The sequence below is a fragment of the Xiphophorus hellerii genome, chromosome 16 (assembly GCF_003331165.1).
Source record: "Xiphophorus hellerii strain 12219 chromosome 16, Xiphophorus_hellerii-4.1, whole genome shotgun sequence".
Classification (NCBI taxonomy): domain Eukaryota; kingdom Metazoa; phylum Chordata; class Actinopteri; order Cyprinodontiformes; family Poeciliidae; genus Xiphophorus; species Xiphophorus hellerii.
The window spans coordinates 18,425,449-18,444,243 of record NC_045687.1 but is presented as its reverse complement, the minus strand read 5'-3'; the positions used below and the strand labels follow the sequence as shown (position 1 = coordinate 18,444,243).

Sequence of the window (18,795 nt, the reverse complement as noted above, 5' to 3'; positions counted from 1 at the left end):
TTTTGTCCTCTAACTCTTGGACTAAATGGGGTCTTTCCTCTTTGACCTGATCCCGCCCCTCTCTGTTTCTCTCTCTTCACTTTTCATTTGGTCTGCTGTTCTTTTATTTTTTCTTTCTCGCTAGCTCTTTTTGTTTTAGCCTTAACACTTCAATGTATTTCTACGCCTTCCACTTTACAAAAGATGACTTTCCTCCGTCACACCCACCACTTATTCTGACTCAGGCAGGTTCATACCCAGCATAGCGCCCCCTTTGTGAAAGAGTGAGGGTCTTAAAGAGGGGCTGATGTCTCCGGGGTGTGCAGCAGCAGAGTGACAGTGTGCAGCGACGTGAACTGAGGCTTAAGCAGGTACCCGGAGTGTCGCTTGGAGTTGCTAATCCAGTCAAATAGCTGTGTGTGTGTGTGTGTGTCTAAAAATCAAGAGGGACGTGACTGGGACAAAAGCGCATTATCTGCTGTGAGCTCCAGTAGACGGGGCTTGACTGAGACCATGAAATCGTCGACTTGGCATCTTCGATGACCTCTTGACCTCGTGGCCAGCCACTGCGAAATGATTGAATACTTTGTTGGTGACAATTCTGGGGGAAATCTGGCAATGGGTAAACAAAAAGCTAGCATGATACTAACATATGTTGACTTTTTTAAATACTACCTACTAATGCTGAGAGACATTTTCATTGCATGACTAAAAAATCTAAGAAAAAATGAGCTACTGCCCGTTGTACATTAAGATTTGGGGTATATCCAATATATTTGTCAATATATTGGATTTATTATTTGTTTATCTACCACTCAAGTTAAATCCTACGTGATAGAAATATAAATCTAACGAAAGCAGCCCCAGAATTTGTTTTGGTTTATATAAAGTGACATCAATGTCAGCATTTTTTTTTGCTCATATGCCACTTTTAAGGTTTGTAGGACCAGGTTCAATAGAAATAAACAGCAGGAACTACCAGCCCTGTAATTTCCTGTGTGTTCACAGACTTGTAGTTTTCAGAAGTTCGGCTGCCTCAGCTCAGCGTTTTGGACGAGTCGCATTTGCACTTCGAGTGATTTCTGACCCGTTCTAGCAGCTGCTCTCGGAACCACTTCCCAAAAATACGCCGCATTTTATTTTATCATTGTGCAAAGATATAAAAGGCTGCAAAACGATAGCAGACATTAACTGTGCTGAGACGGTAATCAGGCAGAGCTTTGGCTGTAAAAAACAGAGATAACTGTGCCCACCAATCGCTCTGTTTGTGCTTAACCGATGAAGGGAAGATCCATTTGGAGCCATCTCGCTCTCCTCAGGTGCATCAGTCGGCATGCAGCAGCGTTAATGCCCACTGTGCTTTTTCCTCTCCGTTTCATGTCTTTATCCTTCCAGCACTTAAAAGTTCAGCTGCCTTCCACCAGCAGAGACGGGGCTTGGATCGAGCACAGGTGAGCAGAGCAGTCACCTGAGTTGAAACTGGTTCATTTTTCTGTTTTTTTTGCCTTTAAGAGGCTTAGCAACAAGCGGCGTCGTTCCAGTGACTCTGGGTCATAGAGAAAATCCGAAGGGGGAGGAAGAAACCCCTAAATGAGCTGAAATATAACCATCTGCTCAGAGTATGAATAATGTTACAGGAGCATGAGGTTCGACGCACATTCATTCACCAAATCTGTGGTTGCGCCTCGATTACGTTATCTGAATTGAATAGAGATGCAAGTAAGAATGTACATAAATTGCCTCTCGGTTAGCAGTGTTTGAAACATTTAATCTAGCTCTCAGCTTTGCAAAAAGTGGACAGCAGAAATAAATTGAAAATAATACCGAACTCTTAAGGGCACTACTTTGCCAAAACTATTGAGGACACACGACCCTCAGTGACATCCGACTCATAAAACATGGAGTTTAATATAGAGCTGCTTCACCTTAATGGTGGCGTTTCTCAATTCCAGTCCTCCTGTCCTGCATATTTGAAATATATCTCAGTTTCAGAACACCTGATCCAAACCACTCCATGACCTCCTCCTCGTTAAATCATCCACATATTGGAGTCTGGTGGTGGCAGAAAGGGGGAACACCTGAAACACTGCGGTGCTCAGTGCGGCCCCCCGAGGACCGGGATTGAGAAACGCTGGTCTATGGAGAAATAACACGTTCCTTTGACCTCACAGTTCTACAGCAGAAACCTCAACCCACTTTTTACAAGTCCGGTATCATGGGCCCCGTGTGTTTTCACAGCATTTAGGCAAAGTGGCAGAACTATTTGAACAATAATAGCTGGAATTTGTAGACCAGAAACAAATTTCATTGACAATTGACCCTACAGTCTCTTGATCAGTACCTCATTCTGACTTGGATTCATTAATCTGGACAGGTTTGCCAGTATCATTGGCCTTTATGTCATTATTTCTAAAATAGAAATTCTCAATGTTCTAGTCTTAATGTGATTAGATAATTGTAATATTTGTGTTGCAGCCTGAGAACAGTCGCAAGCAGAGGATCAGGAGTGAGTCAGGGAGTCCCGAGGCAATCAGGATGCGGATCCTGGATGGTAAGTGACACACTGCTTCACGGCGGAGCCACTCGAGTTCAGGCTGGTATGACAAATACTGTTCAGCATTTAAGGCCCCATTCTCATTCTTAAAAGAAAAAAAAAAACAACCTTTGTTTGCTTTGTTCGTTCTCTAGAGAAGCTTCCATCCAAACACGCTCAGCACAGAAACTTTCGCCTTGCTGACGACTCGAACAGGATGGCCCACAGAGCGGGGCCCGTAGAGCCGGTCCACAGAAACATCCTGCCTGTGGACGCGTGTTTCAAACAGGCCGTCATGCGTGAGTCACGCTAGCATTTTCTGTTTGTCATCGACATTAATCATATTATGAGAAAACTGTCCACCCAAATACCGAAAAAATATCGAGAAAATATTCACTTATGTACTGCACAGGTTTAATACATTTTTCATTTGGCTATTTAAAAGCTGCTAAACAGAGCAGGTGAAAAATATGTTAAGTTATATTTAAACAAGGGCAAAGAGGCTAACAAACTCCTTTACATTAGCCAACAGAGGGAGCTTTGAAAAGTTTTCTGCCTTTCTTTGGCCACGTTTCATTTCTGGGAGATGTCCCATGCTATCCAGCTGAATAGCAAGTGAAGATGATGAAATCTCAGAGTAACATTTTAATTTACCCCAGAAATCCAGGGAGTAAACGCATTTAATGTTGTCGATGCAAAAGCTTAGAGAAACTAAAACAATAATGCGAGTCACGATCATCTCAGATTTACATTGTACGTCCAGGAAGTTGATCTAACACTTTTCTTCAAAGCTTCCAATAACCTTTACGTGAATCCAGGATCCATTTGTCTCCCAAACTCGGCCCACTTAAAAACCGCTAAACCGCTGCAACACCTGTGCATCTGCAAAACACTTCCCCCAGTCACGCCAGGAACGAAACATTGGTAAAACGCTTCTGTCCCAATCAACAAGTTCTCACTGAGCAACTGATTTTTAAATTATAGCTAGCTGCAATATGAGCGTAGATAAGCCAACTCTAATTTGGCGGATGACAGTCAATTTCATCAGAACTCTGTTCTTGTGTTCCGAGTTGCGAAATTAGTTGGATTAGCCAAATGCTATCCTCAGCCACCAGGCTAACAAATCTTTGCTAGTAATTTATTTCTCTGTGGTCTCTGCAGTTTTTGTCTCAAAAACACTGTGGCATGATTTTCACAAAAAAAGGGGGGTGTGGTGAAATAATGTGTGTATCAAATATTGAATGTGATCGTAAAAGATAGCTAGAAAAATGTGTGTTTCCTGTGCAAACGCGGTGTGAACGCTGCAGGCTGAGCGGTTTTTAGTGACAACTGCAGAAGCGTTTGCAGTCGACTGCAGAAGTCTTGAAGAAATGTAGCAAGAAAAAGCAGAAAAAAAAGCAAAGCGGGTTGAAAATGAGTGAAAACTTTAAACCCTGGCTAAGGAGGATCAGCTGCGATCGCTAGCATACACGTTGTTTTGTTTTTACATGGCAGCCATATTGGATTTAAGGTTGTCGAGACCTTTTCCACCAGGAATTTCAACTTCTAAAGACTGTTCTGTTCATTTTTCCTACCATCTACCTCTGTTTCCTCATCTTTTGTAAATAAATGAGGAGGTGTGTTTCTATATTGAAGCTGTGATAACAACACACCCACATGGGCAGCATGTTGCTCCAGGTCTGAGAGACGCCTCGGCTTTGCCCAACGCAGAGACATCGTTAATCATTTATGCGCTCTTGTCTTTGCTTGAGAGAAACAAGTTGGAGAATCCCTCCTCACTCCCATCGCTGCTGTCACCTTTAAGCAGCCGCTGCGTCTGTGAATACAGGAATTAATCTTTAAGTAATCGCGCGGCACTCAACCGGCACTCTTAATTAATGAATTAAGACCTCTCTCACACACAGCTATCGAGCTCAAGCCTCTAGGTTTCAAACAACAACTGAGTCAAAATCGAGAGGAAGTATGAAAAATACAGCCCGATAAAATTCTGCTGATGTATTTGGAGGTATATTTCATATTAATTTTAACGGGGCTGAGAAATTTATGTCATATTACCAAACAAAACTGATGCAAAGACATTTTAAAACTTTTTTTAAGGCTGAAAAACAAAAAGTCAATTTCTGGCGAGACGTAAATTGGGACGGTGCTTAATTTGTTTTCACTTTAAGTGGCTAAAAATCCACATACAGAGATGTCATAAAGCAGGACAATGCTATTGTGAAAGTGCGTTGTGTTTAGTTTGGTGTTCTCCTGACTGCTCGAGTGGAACATTCAAAACAACTTTCCAATATGCCCAATCGAGCACGTTCACCCTGAACGAAAGACTCTAAAAGAAACATCTGAAGTCCTAAAATGTAATCAGTGGACAAACAGGAGGCTCTTCAGTCAAACAGAGACGTGCTAAACATGAGCTTTCAACTAAGGAATACAGAATAATGTTGTCTGCTGCGTGTCTTCCCCTTTTCTCAACCCTCTTTCCTGTCAAATTACTGTTCAATAAAGGCCAGCGGTGCCAAAGGAAATCTTTAGAAAAGAGATTAGAAATCGATGTGCAAGCATTTTTGCCTAACAAAACTGATTCTGATGTAAACAGTCCCCGTGTCAGTCGTGCCTGCGATGCTCCGATACGGCAGGTTTCATTGATTCACCAGAGACACAGTGCAGAGCTTCAGCATAGTACATGTTGCTGCTGTCAGACACAACTGCACACACACGCGCACAAACACACACACTCACACGCATGTTTGCGCAGCTATCTTTGCGGGGACTTTCCGTTGACTTCCATTCATTTCTACAGCCTAAACCTTATCCTTACCCTATCATACCTAACCCTAACCAAAACTCAATTCACACCTTAGTCCTAAATCTGACCCCTGACCCAAAAACAGCGTTTCCCCTTGTGGAAACCAGGTTTCGGTCCCCACAACGTAGGATATGTCAGGAAAATGATCCCCACAAGGTATTAGAAACAAACACACACACACTCATGAAGCACAGCGGTGGGTAACTCGGCACATTATTGGATCACAGGATAATAAATCAGCCCCACGTTGTGTTTTCATCATCGCCTGCTGATGGTGAATTATCGGCCAGGAGTGTGATCTCCATAGCAGTCTGCTCGTGTAATTAAATAACACACATCTATTAGTGGGGAAAAGCCTCCGCAGCAGTCCGGGGGAGCCTAGCAGGCGCTGAAATTCCCTGAATCTCGGGGAAAACTTGCTACGGGGCGCCCGAAGAGGGACAATTAGCCTGGATGTCCAGCGGGATGACTCAACCTGTCCAAACTGTTCATGCTGACGCGGGACATTTTCTGTTGTTTTCGCCGGTTGTTAATTGGCTGCCTGCAAAACATTATGTGAAGAAAATACAATGAGAAGCAGCGACAGAGAGGAGAACTCCTCCTAAATAAGCTCTAATGTGAAATGTTTATGCTGATAGGCGTGTGGATCACCCTCGAAAACAGGGCATGTGTTACCTAGGCAACCTTGTGAATTGCCGGCATCAGTTGGCAATCAAAGAGGAAGTTGCTCGGTGTTTTCTCTTCTTTTTTTTGTGTTTCTCTCTCTCTCTTTCTCTGCAAACTTCAGAGCCGGACTGGGCTGTCAATAGATTTGGATGTGTGCAAAAGAAACCATTTGAATTAGCAGCATAATGTCAGTTTGGGGAAAAACATTTACCAGTAGCACAAACATTTATCCCTCTAATCATTCCTCTGAAACAAATAAATCATTACCACTTTCAACAAATATCTTTGTTTTAAAGTTTCTGGTAGTTTCCAAGTCGTAATCAATGACTTCCTGTTTCCAGGTGTGATGCTCTGTACATAATGTTGGTTTAGTTTGTGGTCAGTAGACTGAATCGGAAACTAAGCTAATTTTGCTGCCGCCGCCACACAGTGTCAAACGCCTCCCTGTTAAAATGCGGCATGTCTTGTGTTTTGCCACGTCTCCACAACAACCGTGATAAATAATCTGCTTCTGTTTTCTCCTCCTGTTAAAACCATATTTCTGCGGAGTTTGCCAAACTTTACAGGGACTTTAACTGGAACTGTGTGCTTTAAAGAGACAACTTTTAGGCAGAAACCACTCCAGGTGGGTTTGGCTACTCCTGAGTCCTTTTAACTAAAGTGTTTCTCTTCCTAAGGCACTAGGAACCCTGTTAGACCACACGGCATCACAAACTCTCTGAGATTTGGCTCAGTGTCCAAAACATTGAACCAAATCAAGACAGAAAACGGTTCCTCAGACACAAATTCAACTTAGGAGAAGATGCTATAAGAGAGGAACCAGAACTCCGGTTGAATAATAGAGACGGTTACAAAGAGGAACGGTCAAACATTTCTCTCTGGATGCTCCAACTTTGTGAAATTTTAAAGAATAAGTTTTGAGCTATTGACAAAAAAGTTGTCACTGAAGCATTACGTGCTGGAGCACCAACAGTTACAACACTACTGATTAATTTTTTCACCACTGAATAAATGTACTCAAAGTAAAACCTTTACTGCTTCGATCACTGGTGCGTAAAGTCTTAAAATAACTGTAACTTTTTTTCTTTTTTGTAAAAAAAAAGACTTTATGCACCAATGATCCAAGCAGGTGAGTTACACGAACTCCAAGATGGCCGGCACTTCCTGTTTCTTCTGCAGTTAAAATTAGCAGGATATAAATGACTCTCTCTCCGCTCCTCTGCCTCTCCTAGAGAGGCGGTTTCCGAAGCCCTCGGGGGGGAACTCATCATGCTACGAGGACAGTAATGACCGCCTGTCTCCACGTCAGTCAGAAAGCCGGGAGCGTCCTCTGGGCATTCAACCTTCAGCAGAGAAACCGGCCGGCAGCGACCTCGCCTCTCCAACTGAGGTACGGTCACTCCTACAGGAGTGGGCATGTGGATTGGACGTAGACGATATCCTGACAGGTTTCACCGCACGGATCTGACCGTGGATACTCGGCTCAAATGCAATTAGTGTTATGCGTCCAGAACGCTTTTTTTTCTCTCTCTCTCTCTCTCGCTCTCAAAGTTTTAACCGGAACTTTCCGTCTGTAACCACCCATCAGGTTCCTCCGTCAGTTCTTCCTTTTCATCTCTCCTCCATTCGTCCAAACTCCTCTGTGCAGAGAACTTTTGGAGTCCCTCAAATTAAGGTCAGATGCATAAAAAAACACGAAAAACTGAGCTTCATGAGTGTCGGGGTAAAACCTACTTGTCTTGTGTTTTTTAGTCCCAGCGCCTCTCCACCCAGAAACACAAGACAGAAAAGGCCAGCGCACCAAAGGTAGGTGTTGTCGCTTTGGTTTTGGAGGGAGAATCTTGTGACGCTGAATGAACGGGTTCCCCTCTAGATAAAGAAGCTGAAGTACCATCAGTACATTCCTCCTGACAAGAAGGGAGATGCCGGGCCTCTTCTCGATCTGGACTCCTCCCACGCCAAGATCCTCCAGCAGCAGCAGTTCTTCCTCCAGCTTCAGATCCTCAGTCAGCAGCAGCACAGCTACCACGCCCGGCTGCCCGCGTAAGCGTACAGTTCTTACGGATCCGTGAATCAGCCTTCTGTGGAGGTTTAGTCATGTTTGACTTTCTGGATCACCAACAGGGATCGGGACCCGCCTCCTTCATCCTCTCCGTCCAACTTGACCTCCACTTCCTCCCCACCTGACTCCTCTCCTCGCATCCACATAGGTCCAAGTTCTGGGACAAAAGTCTCATCGCTCCGTCCGAATCTGGACGAAATGAAGGTTTGTTCATCCCCAGTTTTTTTTTTTTTTTTTTGCTTTTATAGCCGTGTCGTGTCTAGTGGTGTAGCAATCCAACTTATCTGAGTCTCAAATAGAAACCTAACAGATTTACCTTCGCATGTGGAGCGTTATATTCTGATATATCTTTAAAAGAAAAAGGTTTCGATTTTGCTTTAGATTAAAGTAAGTAAATGTATAAATGAATGAGTGAATAAATAAAATATTCATTCCCAATATTTTGTGTATTAAACTTTTTTTTTTCCAGGGGGAAATTATTGTAAAACAACTTTAATGATAGTTTCTATTTTTTTTTCAGAAACGCTAAAATTCTGATTTTCTGGCACACAACAGACTTCTAATAAAATATTAATATCAATAAATCATATTAATAATAGTTCCAACAGGGCTTGAGGTCAACAGATAGCTTATTTTTCATGGTAGAACAGACGATTATTTTCATTTTAAATAATTCAAAAAGTTTTTCATTACTCCATGCGCTGGCAGCAAATCAGCCTCTATGCATGATGCTGCCACCACCATGCTGGAACATTGGATTTATGATCCAGGTTCATCAATCCCTTAAAGAACAATTTGTCTACAGTCACTGTGTTTGTGCGCAGCCCAAATTTAGAGTAAAATGTGGCGATAAGCATCATCTAGACATCTAAAGCAAACAGGAAATAAAAGTTTTTGTACAGTTTTCATTGGTTTGAAAGCAGCAAAACAGCCCCGCAGCCTGACGCTGCCACCACCGTGTCTGACAGTGTGGGACGTGTTTCTTTCCTGAGGTCACGCGTCGGCTTCCTTCAATCGATTTAGGTGGATTCTGCTTCTGTGAAGTGTGTGTGTAAACGTCTGACTGGTGCTTGGCACACACATTCATTGAAAACAACTTTAATATAAAAGCAGACATGAACAAGAGAGACTCTTTATGGGAAAACTCAGGTAAGCTGGAGACCAGCAAGAAACACAAGTGAATCAGAAGAACCGCAGAAACGAAAGAAAGCAACAACATTATGTATTTAAGCAATCCAGGCTTATTGAGACTGAATGGAGGAAAAAAACTGATCCTCATTTCGAGGTGAAACTTCATTAAAGTAAACAGAAACTGAAGCTTGGAACAAGTTTTTCCCATAAAATATAGCCCCAGCGACAGTGACAGATTATTCTTCCTTGCTCTAATTCTTTTTCAGCTGTCACTTTTTCCCCTCTCTCTTCATCTATCTCGCTTTTTCCTCGCTTCCCTCCCTCATTCTCGATTTGTCCTGTACTCCGTCCGCCGCCAGGTCGCAGAACTGAAGTGTGAGTTGAAGCTGCGCAGGTTGCCCGTCTCTGGCACCAGGAAGGATCTCATCGAGAGGCTGAGGACGTACCAGGAACTCTGCAGTACCGCCTCTCCAACAGCAGGGGGACCCAGCGAGCCAGAGCCGGGAAGAACACGACCGCGCTCCAAAACAGGTGAACCAGGATTACATACCAGGGTTTATTCTTCACAGTTTACACCGCTGTTGGGCATAAATGAGACTAAATTAGCTCGAATCTTTCTGTATTGGCGATGCAGGCGGCAGTTTCGGTGCCAGTAAGCCGTCGCCTCAGCGGCTCTTGAGGTGTGACGGACCCGGCCTGCCGAACGGCGCGAATCCAGCAGAAATCGGCTTCATCTCTGACCCACTGGGAGAACTGGTCAGACATGAAACATTCATTGTTCAAATCATTTCACTTTCAAGATGAGCTGTGTCACAAAAGTTGTGTGTGCTGATCACGATTGCTTCATTTTATGTCCATGTTTCCGCTGGATTCAGTTCGAAATAGCTTTAGACTTTCAAGTTCAAGTGTCGCGGAAAATGTTTCAAAACCAGATTCAGACTACATGTGTATTTTTAATGCTACGAGCGTGTCAGAAAACACTATTCAAGCAAGCCTATTTGAGGAATAAAGAAAGAAAAGAGTAATTCTCCCCTAAACTTAATACCTGCCTAGTGGTGGCAATGGCTGCCATCAAGCGTTTCCAATAACCAGCAATGGATGTGGAAGAATTTTACTCCCCTCTTTTTTGCAAAATGGTTTCAGTTCAGCCATACTGGAAACCTTTGAAGGATGAACGACACGTTTAAGGTGAAACTTCCTAAAGTCTGACATTTTTAAGCCATTCTGATGTGAACTTGTTGGTGGATTTCGGATCACTGTGTTGACATAATGGTCAACACTTCAGCTGACAGATATTCATGTTTCTGTCCATAACAGTGGGGCGTTCCTGTCCATCAACGCTGCTATTTAACTCCCACCTCCATGTTTTGCTATTAGTATGATGTTCAGTCCTGAAATGTCAGTCCACAGAACATTTCCCCAAATTTATTTGCTGGATCTTTATTTTCTTTTTGGTCAGTAGGAGTCTTGACCTTGGATCTCTCTCCATTTTACCAAGCTTTTATTGAATCATGAATTTTGACCTTAACTGAAGCAAACAAAGCCTGCAAGGCTTTAAATATTCTTCTGGCATATTTTGTTGATGATCATTGAAGCAGCTTTTGAAGGCCGGTCACTCCTGGGCAGGTTCACCGCTGCTCCATGCGTTCTCCGTTTGTAGATAATCTCTCTTACTGTGGTGAACCGGAGATGTTACACATTTGTATCCCTTTCCAGACTAATGCTTGTCAGGGATTTTGTTTTTTACCTCAAACAGCCCAGGCTCAGACAGCGACCAGGACTGGGTGTGGTGAGTGAAACAGCAAACTGACTGCGGTTAGTCACAGCTACGTCATTATTTAAGGAGCGGGGCAATTCACTTTTCAGTGTAGGTTGGTTCGAATGCTATTTTCTCCCTAAATACACAGTTTTGCATCTTTTTTTCCTCATCTAAAATTTATTGATGATCTGAAACTTTGAAGTGTGACAAGACAAAGAAGAAAACTGTAGAAAGAATTTGTAAGGAAGTACATCCTTGCTGCAGCTCTTTCCACGTTTTTAATGCTTCTCCAACAATTTAATTGGGTTTCCCACTCAGATTTGGCATTGCGTTAAGGCCGACCAAAGTGATTAATCATTATGGCAACTCTTAGTGTGTGGGATGCATTAGGCAGTATGTTAAACGTGCAAAATTATAATGGATAGACAGCACTGATATCAGTCAAAGTGATCCCCGGAAGGAACGGTGATGAACCGGAGAAGGCTCATACGCCTTACGTGTCGTATATGAATAATTTACGGGAGTATCACCAGCGCTTCATTTCATTCTCTCTACAGATGAGCTCTCCTGCCTCTGATCCCAGCCTTCAGCCGCTCACCACGGCTCCGGCGTCTGCTGCCGTCAAACAGGAGCGCCGACGCTCCGGCCCGGCGCCTTGTCGCTTCTCCTTAAAGTCTACCTCTCTGCAGGAACGCAGCTCGGTCTCTTCTGCGGCCCCCGCTATTACCGCGGCAACTCCTCCTGCAACTGTTGACAAAGACAGAATGCTGCAGGAGAAAGATAAGCAGATTGCGGAGCTCACCAGGATGCTGTTGCAGAATCACAGGTTGGTGGAGGAGCTGAGAATGCAGCTGGGAAACGGTAACCGAGACGCTCCGGAGGCGCACGTTCTCAAAAGAGTGAAGGAGGAACCTCCCGATAGGTCAACAAGTCCTTCTCTAGTCATTCTCAGTGAAGAGGAGGTTATAACCATCAAGAAGGAAACCGTAGAGGAAGAGATAGCATCCAAGATGCCGCTGCAGGCGTCTAGCCCAACTCAACAGCCTCACAGTCAGACGCATCCTCAGCTCCAGCAGAAGCAGGTTTGCCTGCAGGACTCTGCTCGACAGCTGGCTCAGCAACAAGCCATCAGTAGGCGGCTGCTGATGCAGCGTAACACTAAGAAGCCGCAGCACGCCGCTCAAAGCGTCAACGAGGCGCCGGAAGCCCACCTAAAACCCCGTCCGCAGAAGCAACGGCGATCTCAGAAACGGCACCTACAGACGCAGTCTGAGCAACGTCGCCCCCAGCTGGAGAAAACGAGGCCGGAGCGACAGGTTCTGCTGAGGAAACAAGAGAGCGTCGCCAAGAAGCACCAGCAGCAGAACAACAAACTGCAACCTGTCCAGACGCCGAGCAGGATGCATCCGCAGCAGCAGCAGGTAGGAGTAGAGAAGAAGAACCTCGCGTACTTCACGTTACGGACAATCGCAGCACGGATTTTAGACAATCACCACCTCGGACTCTGTTTTTTTCCTTTAGATAGTTTGGCTTAATTACAAGGTTCTGCATTCTCCACACAAGTACAGAACATCAAAAGATGTATTCAGACTTTCCCTTCGTCCCGCAGGATCTTCTGAGCAACGGCTCCCGCCCAGCCGTGGTCGGTGACAGCAAGCGGAAGCCCATCCTGATTCCTTTGACCAATCACATTACTGGAGACCGAGGAAAGGCGTCAAATCCCGACTTACCTCAGGTGCGTCGAACGACCTCTGCAATTGTTTGTTTACTAGATGACGTGTATCTACAGTCAAATTTCAGTGAAGACAGTTGATGCAACATCTCAAACTCTTTGACCTTTTTTTCATGGTTGGTTATGTTATAAACTCAGATTTTATGTGCGATACAAACACAAGGTGGCATCTGATTGTAGTGGAAGAAAAGTGGTTTTCAAATGGTGTTTGTATTCAGCACCCAGAGTTCATATTTGGTCGAACCAGCCGTCCTTTGGGAATTGTCCCACATGGGTTTTAACATTTTAAGACTCTTTGTGGTCTTACCAGAAATTCTCAGTGGACTTTTTTTTTTACTGGACCATCAACTGAAAACTTCCCACTTGGTCACATCTGGGCAGAACACCTTCGTTTGTTTGTTGTGTCCCCAACATGGCTTGTGATGCAAAATATTACCGGCTTTTGCAAAACTTGTGAGAATTTTCTATGTGTTTTTGTTGTTGTTTTTTAAAAAAAAAAAAAAACGTCACCATTAAAACACCCAAATTTAACCAGCAGGCACAGCATCTTAACGATTTCCTCGAAGATCCGTCTGGAACCGAACCACAGAGTTTCTGAATCCATTCTCTTGTTGCCTGCGCAATAAAAGAAAATTCGAACAGCTTGTTAATGCGCCGCGGTGAAATAAGAGCGTAAGGAAACCGCCGTCGTCAGTCTGATTGCTGTGAAATTAATGGCCTATGCCGTTTGAAACAATAGCAGCAGCTCTTGAGAAGTGTCTGACACTGGCCTGATGCTGATTATTTTTACCCTGCTAATTACCCTAACAGCATCCTCCATTACTATGATTAATGGTGTTGAGAGATGAGGAACAAAGACTTCATCACATCTTGGTCCGCAGAGGCTCTACAAGCGTCCCCGGCTGGCTTAAAAACATCCGGATTTAATGTGAAGTGGCGCTTTACGCGGAACACGTCGACTGTTTTTCTCCTTCGTTGGTTTTTGACTGTCATAAAGTAGCAGAATTAGATTTGAATGTGCAGATTAGGACTTTTAAAGCCCACGGACGGTATTAGAACACCTGGTAAAGATATGTAGAAGGACATAAGGGAACTTATTTACTGCATTAGTGAAATGTCACACACTGAAAATTTTGGAAAAAAATAAGCATTTAATTTGAAAACATTTGTTCACTGGGGTTCCATTTGGAAAACGCGCATAAACCCGGCGCTGGAGGTGGACAGGTTGAGCAGCCAGCGAGTTAAAAAAAAAAAATTAAAAGTTGGCCGAAAATGTGAAAATAAGACGAGGTAATTATGTGTTATTGGAAAACATTATCAACAATTTCTAAACACCAACAAAAAGAAATCTTTAAAAAGGCATACATTTAAAAAATACAATTAAAATAAGTATCAATTATTTGCAATTCAGTTGTTCCATCCTAATTAAAAATGTCCAAAATCATTTTCTCTTTATCCACGATTTGTCACTTTTATTGCTGAAGTGGTTGCCGTGTGAACCGGTAAAGACAGGAAGTTGTGAATAAAAAAGTCTTCTTGTGTTCACATACTGACCTTACCATGTTGCCATTGTGTTTCACCAAAGTGACTCTTTATCCCGTCACTGCTACGGGCTTATTAAAAAAAAAACACAACTCTATAGTGATTAATGAACAATTCTCAGCCTGGTGGGGGAGCAAGGAAAGCCTGGTGGCCCACCAGGCTTATAAAACACTGGGAGAAGCTCTGATTCATTGAAGGGGAGATAATTGTTTTGATTTTAACCACACCAACAGGTTAGTGTTTCTGTAAAACTGGAGTCAGCTGATTGGTGCTTAAACTTTCCTGCTATGGAAGATCCTTCCTGCCCACAGCATCACTCATTCACAACGACTCTTCCAAGACACTTGAATGACACAATTTCATTTCTCTTTCAGAGAAATAAAGTATGTTTGAATTAAATATGAACGTATTAAACACCTCTCCAACTGATTTACTAATCATCCTAATTATTTTTTGCTGCAATTTCTTTTCAATTCGTCGTTCGTCTTGATGTACGCTGAATGCTGCAATTTAAAATATGAGCCGACTTCTTCTAGTTTCCTGCTCTTTTGTTTATATGTCAAACATTTTCCTACAAGCATTTAAAGGCAGCCAAATTAAGTAAAAAAAAAAAAAACATCTTCTGTTTCATCTTCTTAATCTGACTCGCTTTCTTTAAAGTTCTTTAATGACACACCGTCGTTAAAGAACAAGACTGAGGCGCGTCAGGAACGTGTGGAGCTGCAGGAAGCAGCGGCCCATCGTCCGTCAGCGCCACGCAGGCTGCAGAATCCTCAAACGTGGAAAAACTCCCCTTCGCCTTTCTGTCAAACTGTAAGCAACCTGAACATTCACCTAGATTGTCACTTCAGATTTTGTCTCTCTCTCTCTCTATATATATATATATATATATATATATATATACATATTTTTTATTTCCCTGATGTATTGTGACCTACAGGAGGTGTTTCCAGGTCTGGATGTCTTGTTGAGTCCTCTGTCGTCAGATTCGGTCGACACGGCAGCCTCGCCGTCTTGCGATAAAGTATGACAATGTTTTGAAGTCTATCTGTGTAGTTTTCTAAGTCACGCTTAGGTTTCGCAGTCAATTGTATGATTTTGATTTCATATAACTATTTTTAGTCATTCGATGGTAAAATCTGCTGTTCTCTCTCTGTCGTCAGCTGAGAGACGAGGATTTCATCGACCTCATCCTGCAGGCTGGAGGTACAGTCCGTGGACCGTCTAGAATAAATAATGATCTTTTCTGCCATCTCTATAATAAAACTCAATAATTACCATTTAAAATTTAATGACTAATTTAACAATTCCACAAAGTGGGGAAAAACTCCCCCGTATTACAATTGCAGCTTCAAGTTGCTGCACCTTAGAATCACTTGCATGAGTTTTGCGTCTCGTGCAAGACTGTTAATCCCTCATTTGGAAATGGAAAGAAGTACATGAAAGGCACAAATCTAGGAAAACACAACGTTTCACCTAAGCTGAGAGGTCAGCCAAAGAAGAAGTTACGAAGGCCACCATGACTCTGGAGGAGCTGCAGAGCTCCACAGCTCAGGTTGGAGAATGAGTCTGCAACACGAGGATTAGTCCTGCTCTCTACGAATCCGGCCTTGGTGGAAACGTGTCAAAAATGAACACCATAAGAAATCATGTTGGCAGCAGAGCTTTAGTTGATCTAATATTGTCTGACAATCTCATAGGCAACACTTCACTTTTCCTTTGAAAACGTTGCACCGTTGTGCTGTTCACTTCTCATGAAACCCCATCAAACACATTGATGCACGTTGTTGTAAAGCTGTAAATCATTAAAAAAAAAAGGTTAAGATATGTGAATAATTTTGTAAGGCATTGTAAGAAGGTTTTCCTTTTTGCCTTCAGAAACACCTGACACACTGAAAGACGCCAGAGACTTCTCGTTTTCTTCACCTCGCCCGTCACCGCTCCACCTCCTGTTGTCACCGCCCAACTCCCCCATCAGTGCTGCGCTACAACACGACTCTCCTCTGCAGCCCTGGACTCCAGCCAAAGGCTTGGATTATAAACAACACTTCGATCTGTGTGGCGGCGGACGCCTGGAGGACTTTCTGGAAGGTATCCCTGGGAAGCCTCTCCATGGGGTGGAACCAGGTAGCCTCCTCACTTTGTTTGATGACCAAATTATGTGCACCACCTGCATCCTGGAACCAGCTGCCGTGGATTCCTCGGACAGGGAACGGAGCGCGGACCGTAAGGAATGGCTGGGCTTCCCCGTGGGAGGAGAGAGCGAATGGGAAACGTCCACACTGGTCCCCCGAACGCCCCCGAGTGTGTTCTCAGCAGACTTCCTGGACTGTTCCGACCTTCACATGGACTGGGACTCTTGAATGTAGCTGGAAACAGTCAAAAAAGCAACTCAAAGTTTAGTCTATACCTGTTTTTTCAGGATTTAAACCAAGCACAAAGTCTGTGTCATTTCTCATTCTGTCATTCTGCCATATTCAGTCTTAAACCATTTTCACATTTATTTATTTTGTTGACTTGCTAATACTTCTCAGGCTGGTCCTACAGATGGAAACCTAGTAGATAGTTGGACACTGGAAAGGTTTATGTGCCTTTAGCACATATACCTTGTGCTAAAGGCTAGTGGCACTGCTAGTGCCAGTGGTGGGTACTGCTAGCTTAAAAGTTAGCTGCACTAACCCTAAACCACTAATCATAAACGTTAGCTGCGCTCACACTAAAGCAACATAGTGTCTGGCAGAAGCTAATGCTAAAGCTAAAGCATTAAAGCCAGTAATTGCTTGCACTGTGTCAGGTAGCTCTTCAAGAAGTGATTCTCTGAAACAGACCAGTCACTCGTGGTTTCAGTGTTGAGCATTGCTAACTCTGTTAGCAGATTGTGGCCAATTTCCCACAGGAGGGCTTTGGTCAGAAAGCACACCTGACATCAATGGATTTTTAATGCATTCTGGGTAGAGTTATGGTTATGGTGCGTTTACACCAAACACATTTCGTGCGTCTGGTTTATATTCAAAGTCTATGTGGAGGTGCGTCGAGGGCCCGGCGATTTGAAACGTTTGAAGCATTTGAGCATCCAACACGTCCGACAACAAAAAACAACGGCTCGAGCGTCCACCCCGACACGCCCCAACATAGACTGTGAATGTAAACCTGACGCACAAAACTCTAGGTGTAGAGTGAAATGTTAAGCGTCTGCATTCAGAGTGCACACGCGTTGAACCTGAAGCGTTGGACGCGTTTGGTGTGAACGCGCCGTTTGCTGCACCGCGTTAACGGTGGAGAACATTAGGAGAGGAAACGGAAGGCCTGCGTAAGCGGTCTTTGCGGACTTCAGAGTAAGAGCGTGACTATAGACGTCTTCTTGAAAAGAAATCTTAACAGACAATAACCAAAAGCTCAACACAGATGTCAAATTTTATTCCAGCAAAGATTCACAAAACAGCCAAGTAAATTAGCACTTGGAATTTATTTGGAAAAATTTAATTTAGGAGAAGCTAATAACATTGGAGCCTTGCAGCAGAACTTTGCTTAATATGCACATTGTAAATGTGCAGCTGAATGACAATAAAGTCTATAATTGCACAAGACGTTTAGCAAAAACGCAAAAGTGCCGAGTGAAAAATGTTGGCCTGCTGTAGGCGGATTAGCAGAAGTGTGCCCACCCACTCGCTCTGATTTTTAGTCAGGCATCGACTTGAATCCACAGCCCGTTGCGTCACACGGACAAATGAGTTTCAAACGCAGACTCCTTTTCTGTTTACACTTAAGAGTACGAACAATTAGCGCGTAAGGGGAGCCAAGAAATATCTTTGTAGTTTTTGCACATTCCCAACAAATTAAGACTGCAGGATTGAGCTAACCCTAATTTTACAGATCTCTTCTAAACATTTGAGATATTTGTTGTGCAAGACATTCATACCAACCTTTTGTTAAAGGCTCAAAAGCGATATTAAACTGATAATATTTCATATTTTTTTTAAAAAAAGGGGGGGGGGGGGGGAAGCAAAATGTGAAGCCTAGAGGTTTATTTGTCTTGATATTGCATGTCCAAAGCATTGTATTATTAACACAATATTTCTTAGATTATTTTTTTAAAGCATTCTTTTACACTGTGATGAAATTTGTGACGTAGCTTGAATGTAACCACGTGGAAATCTCACTACTCCGTCTTCCGGGAGCAGCACATGCACACGTTCAACACTGAAGCCTGAGTGTGTGTGTGACACACACACACACTGTAAATTACTGTGTTTATTGTTGTTGTGAAAAAGGCACCACGGCGATGGCAAATTAGATTGATCGTGACGTCAATAAATTCCTACTGAATGAATAAATGAATAATCAGGAGTATCTTTAATCAACAGACTGGAATCGGTGCAAAATGATAACTTCTGCGTCAAAGTTCCTTTGAGTTCATTTGCTGTAAAAAAAAAAATGCATCGAAAGGAAATTACAATTTAGTTGCAGTTGCATTTTTGTGTGTTTGGTTTTTTAAAAAAAAAAAAATCTCATATTTGATAAAAATCCATCCACCCAAACTGTTGTTTTAGCTTCACCTCTGGGTTGTATAAAGGGAAGATTTGTGCCC

General features: G+C 43.2%; 1 protein-coding gene across 5 annotated transcripts in view; it reads left to right on the top strand.

Moving 5' to 3' along the window:
- The window catches only part of LOC116735351 (myocardin-related transcription factor A-like), a 36,814-nt gene extending 18,269 nt beyond the window's left edge, over positions 1–18,545 (top strand). For 4 of the 5 annotated variants that reach the window (XM_032587178.1, XM_032587179.1, XM_032587183.1 and 1 more), the window contains 16 exons: positions 1,375–1,430; positions 2,455–2,530; positions 2,668–2,811; positions 7,214–7,371; positions 7,570–7,656; positions 7,734–7,787; positions 7,855–8,024; positions 8,106–8,247; positions 9,534–9,705; positions 9,809–9,930; positions 11,491–12,354; positions 12,543–12,668; positions 14,868–15,020; positions 15,148–15,231; positions 15,371–15,413; positions 16,086–18,545. In XM_032587178.1, the coding sequence (XP_032443069.1) occupies positions 1,375–1,430; positions 2,455–2,530; positions 2,668–2,811; positions 7,214–7,371; positions 7,570–7,656; positions 7,734–7,787; positions 7,855–8,024; positions 8,106–8,247; positions 9,534–9,705; positions 9,809–9,930; positions 11,491–12,354; positions 12,543–12,668; positions 14,868–15,020; positions 15,148–15,231; positions 15,371–15,413; positions 16,086–16,570 (2,936 nt within the window). In that variant the 3' untranslated portion in view covers positions 16,571–18,545. The remainder of the gene's footprint in view (positions 1–1,374; positions 1,431–2,454; positions 2,531–2,667; positions 2,812–7,213; positions 7,372–7,569; positions 7,657–7,733; positions 7,788–7,854; positions 8,025–8,105; positions 8,248–9,533; positions 9,706–9,808; positions 9,931–11,490; positions 12,355–12,542; positions 12,669–14,867; positions 15,021–15,147; positions 15,232–15,370; positions 15,414–16,085) is intronic. The other variant, XM_032587181.1, reaches the window with a different exon arrangement.
- Positions 18,546–18,795: the final 250 nt, after the last annotated feature.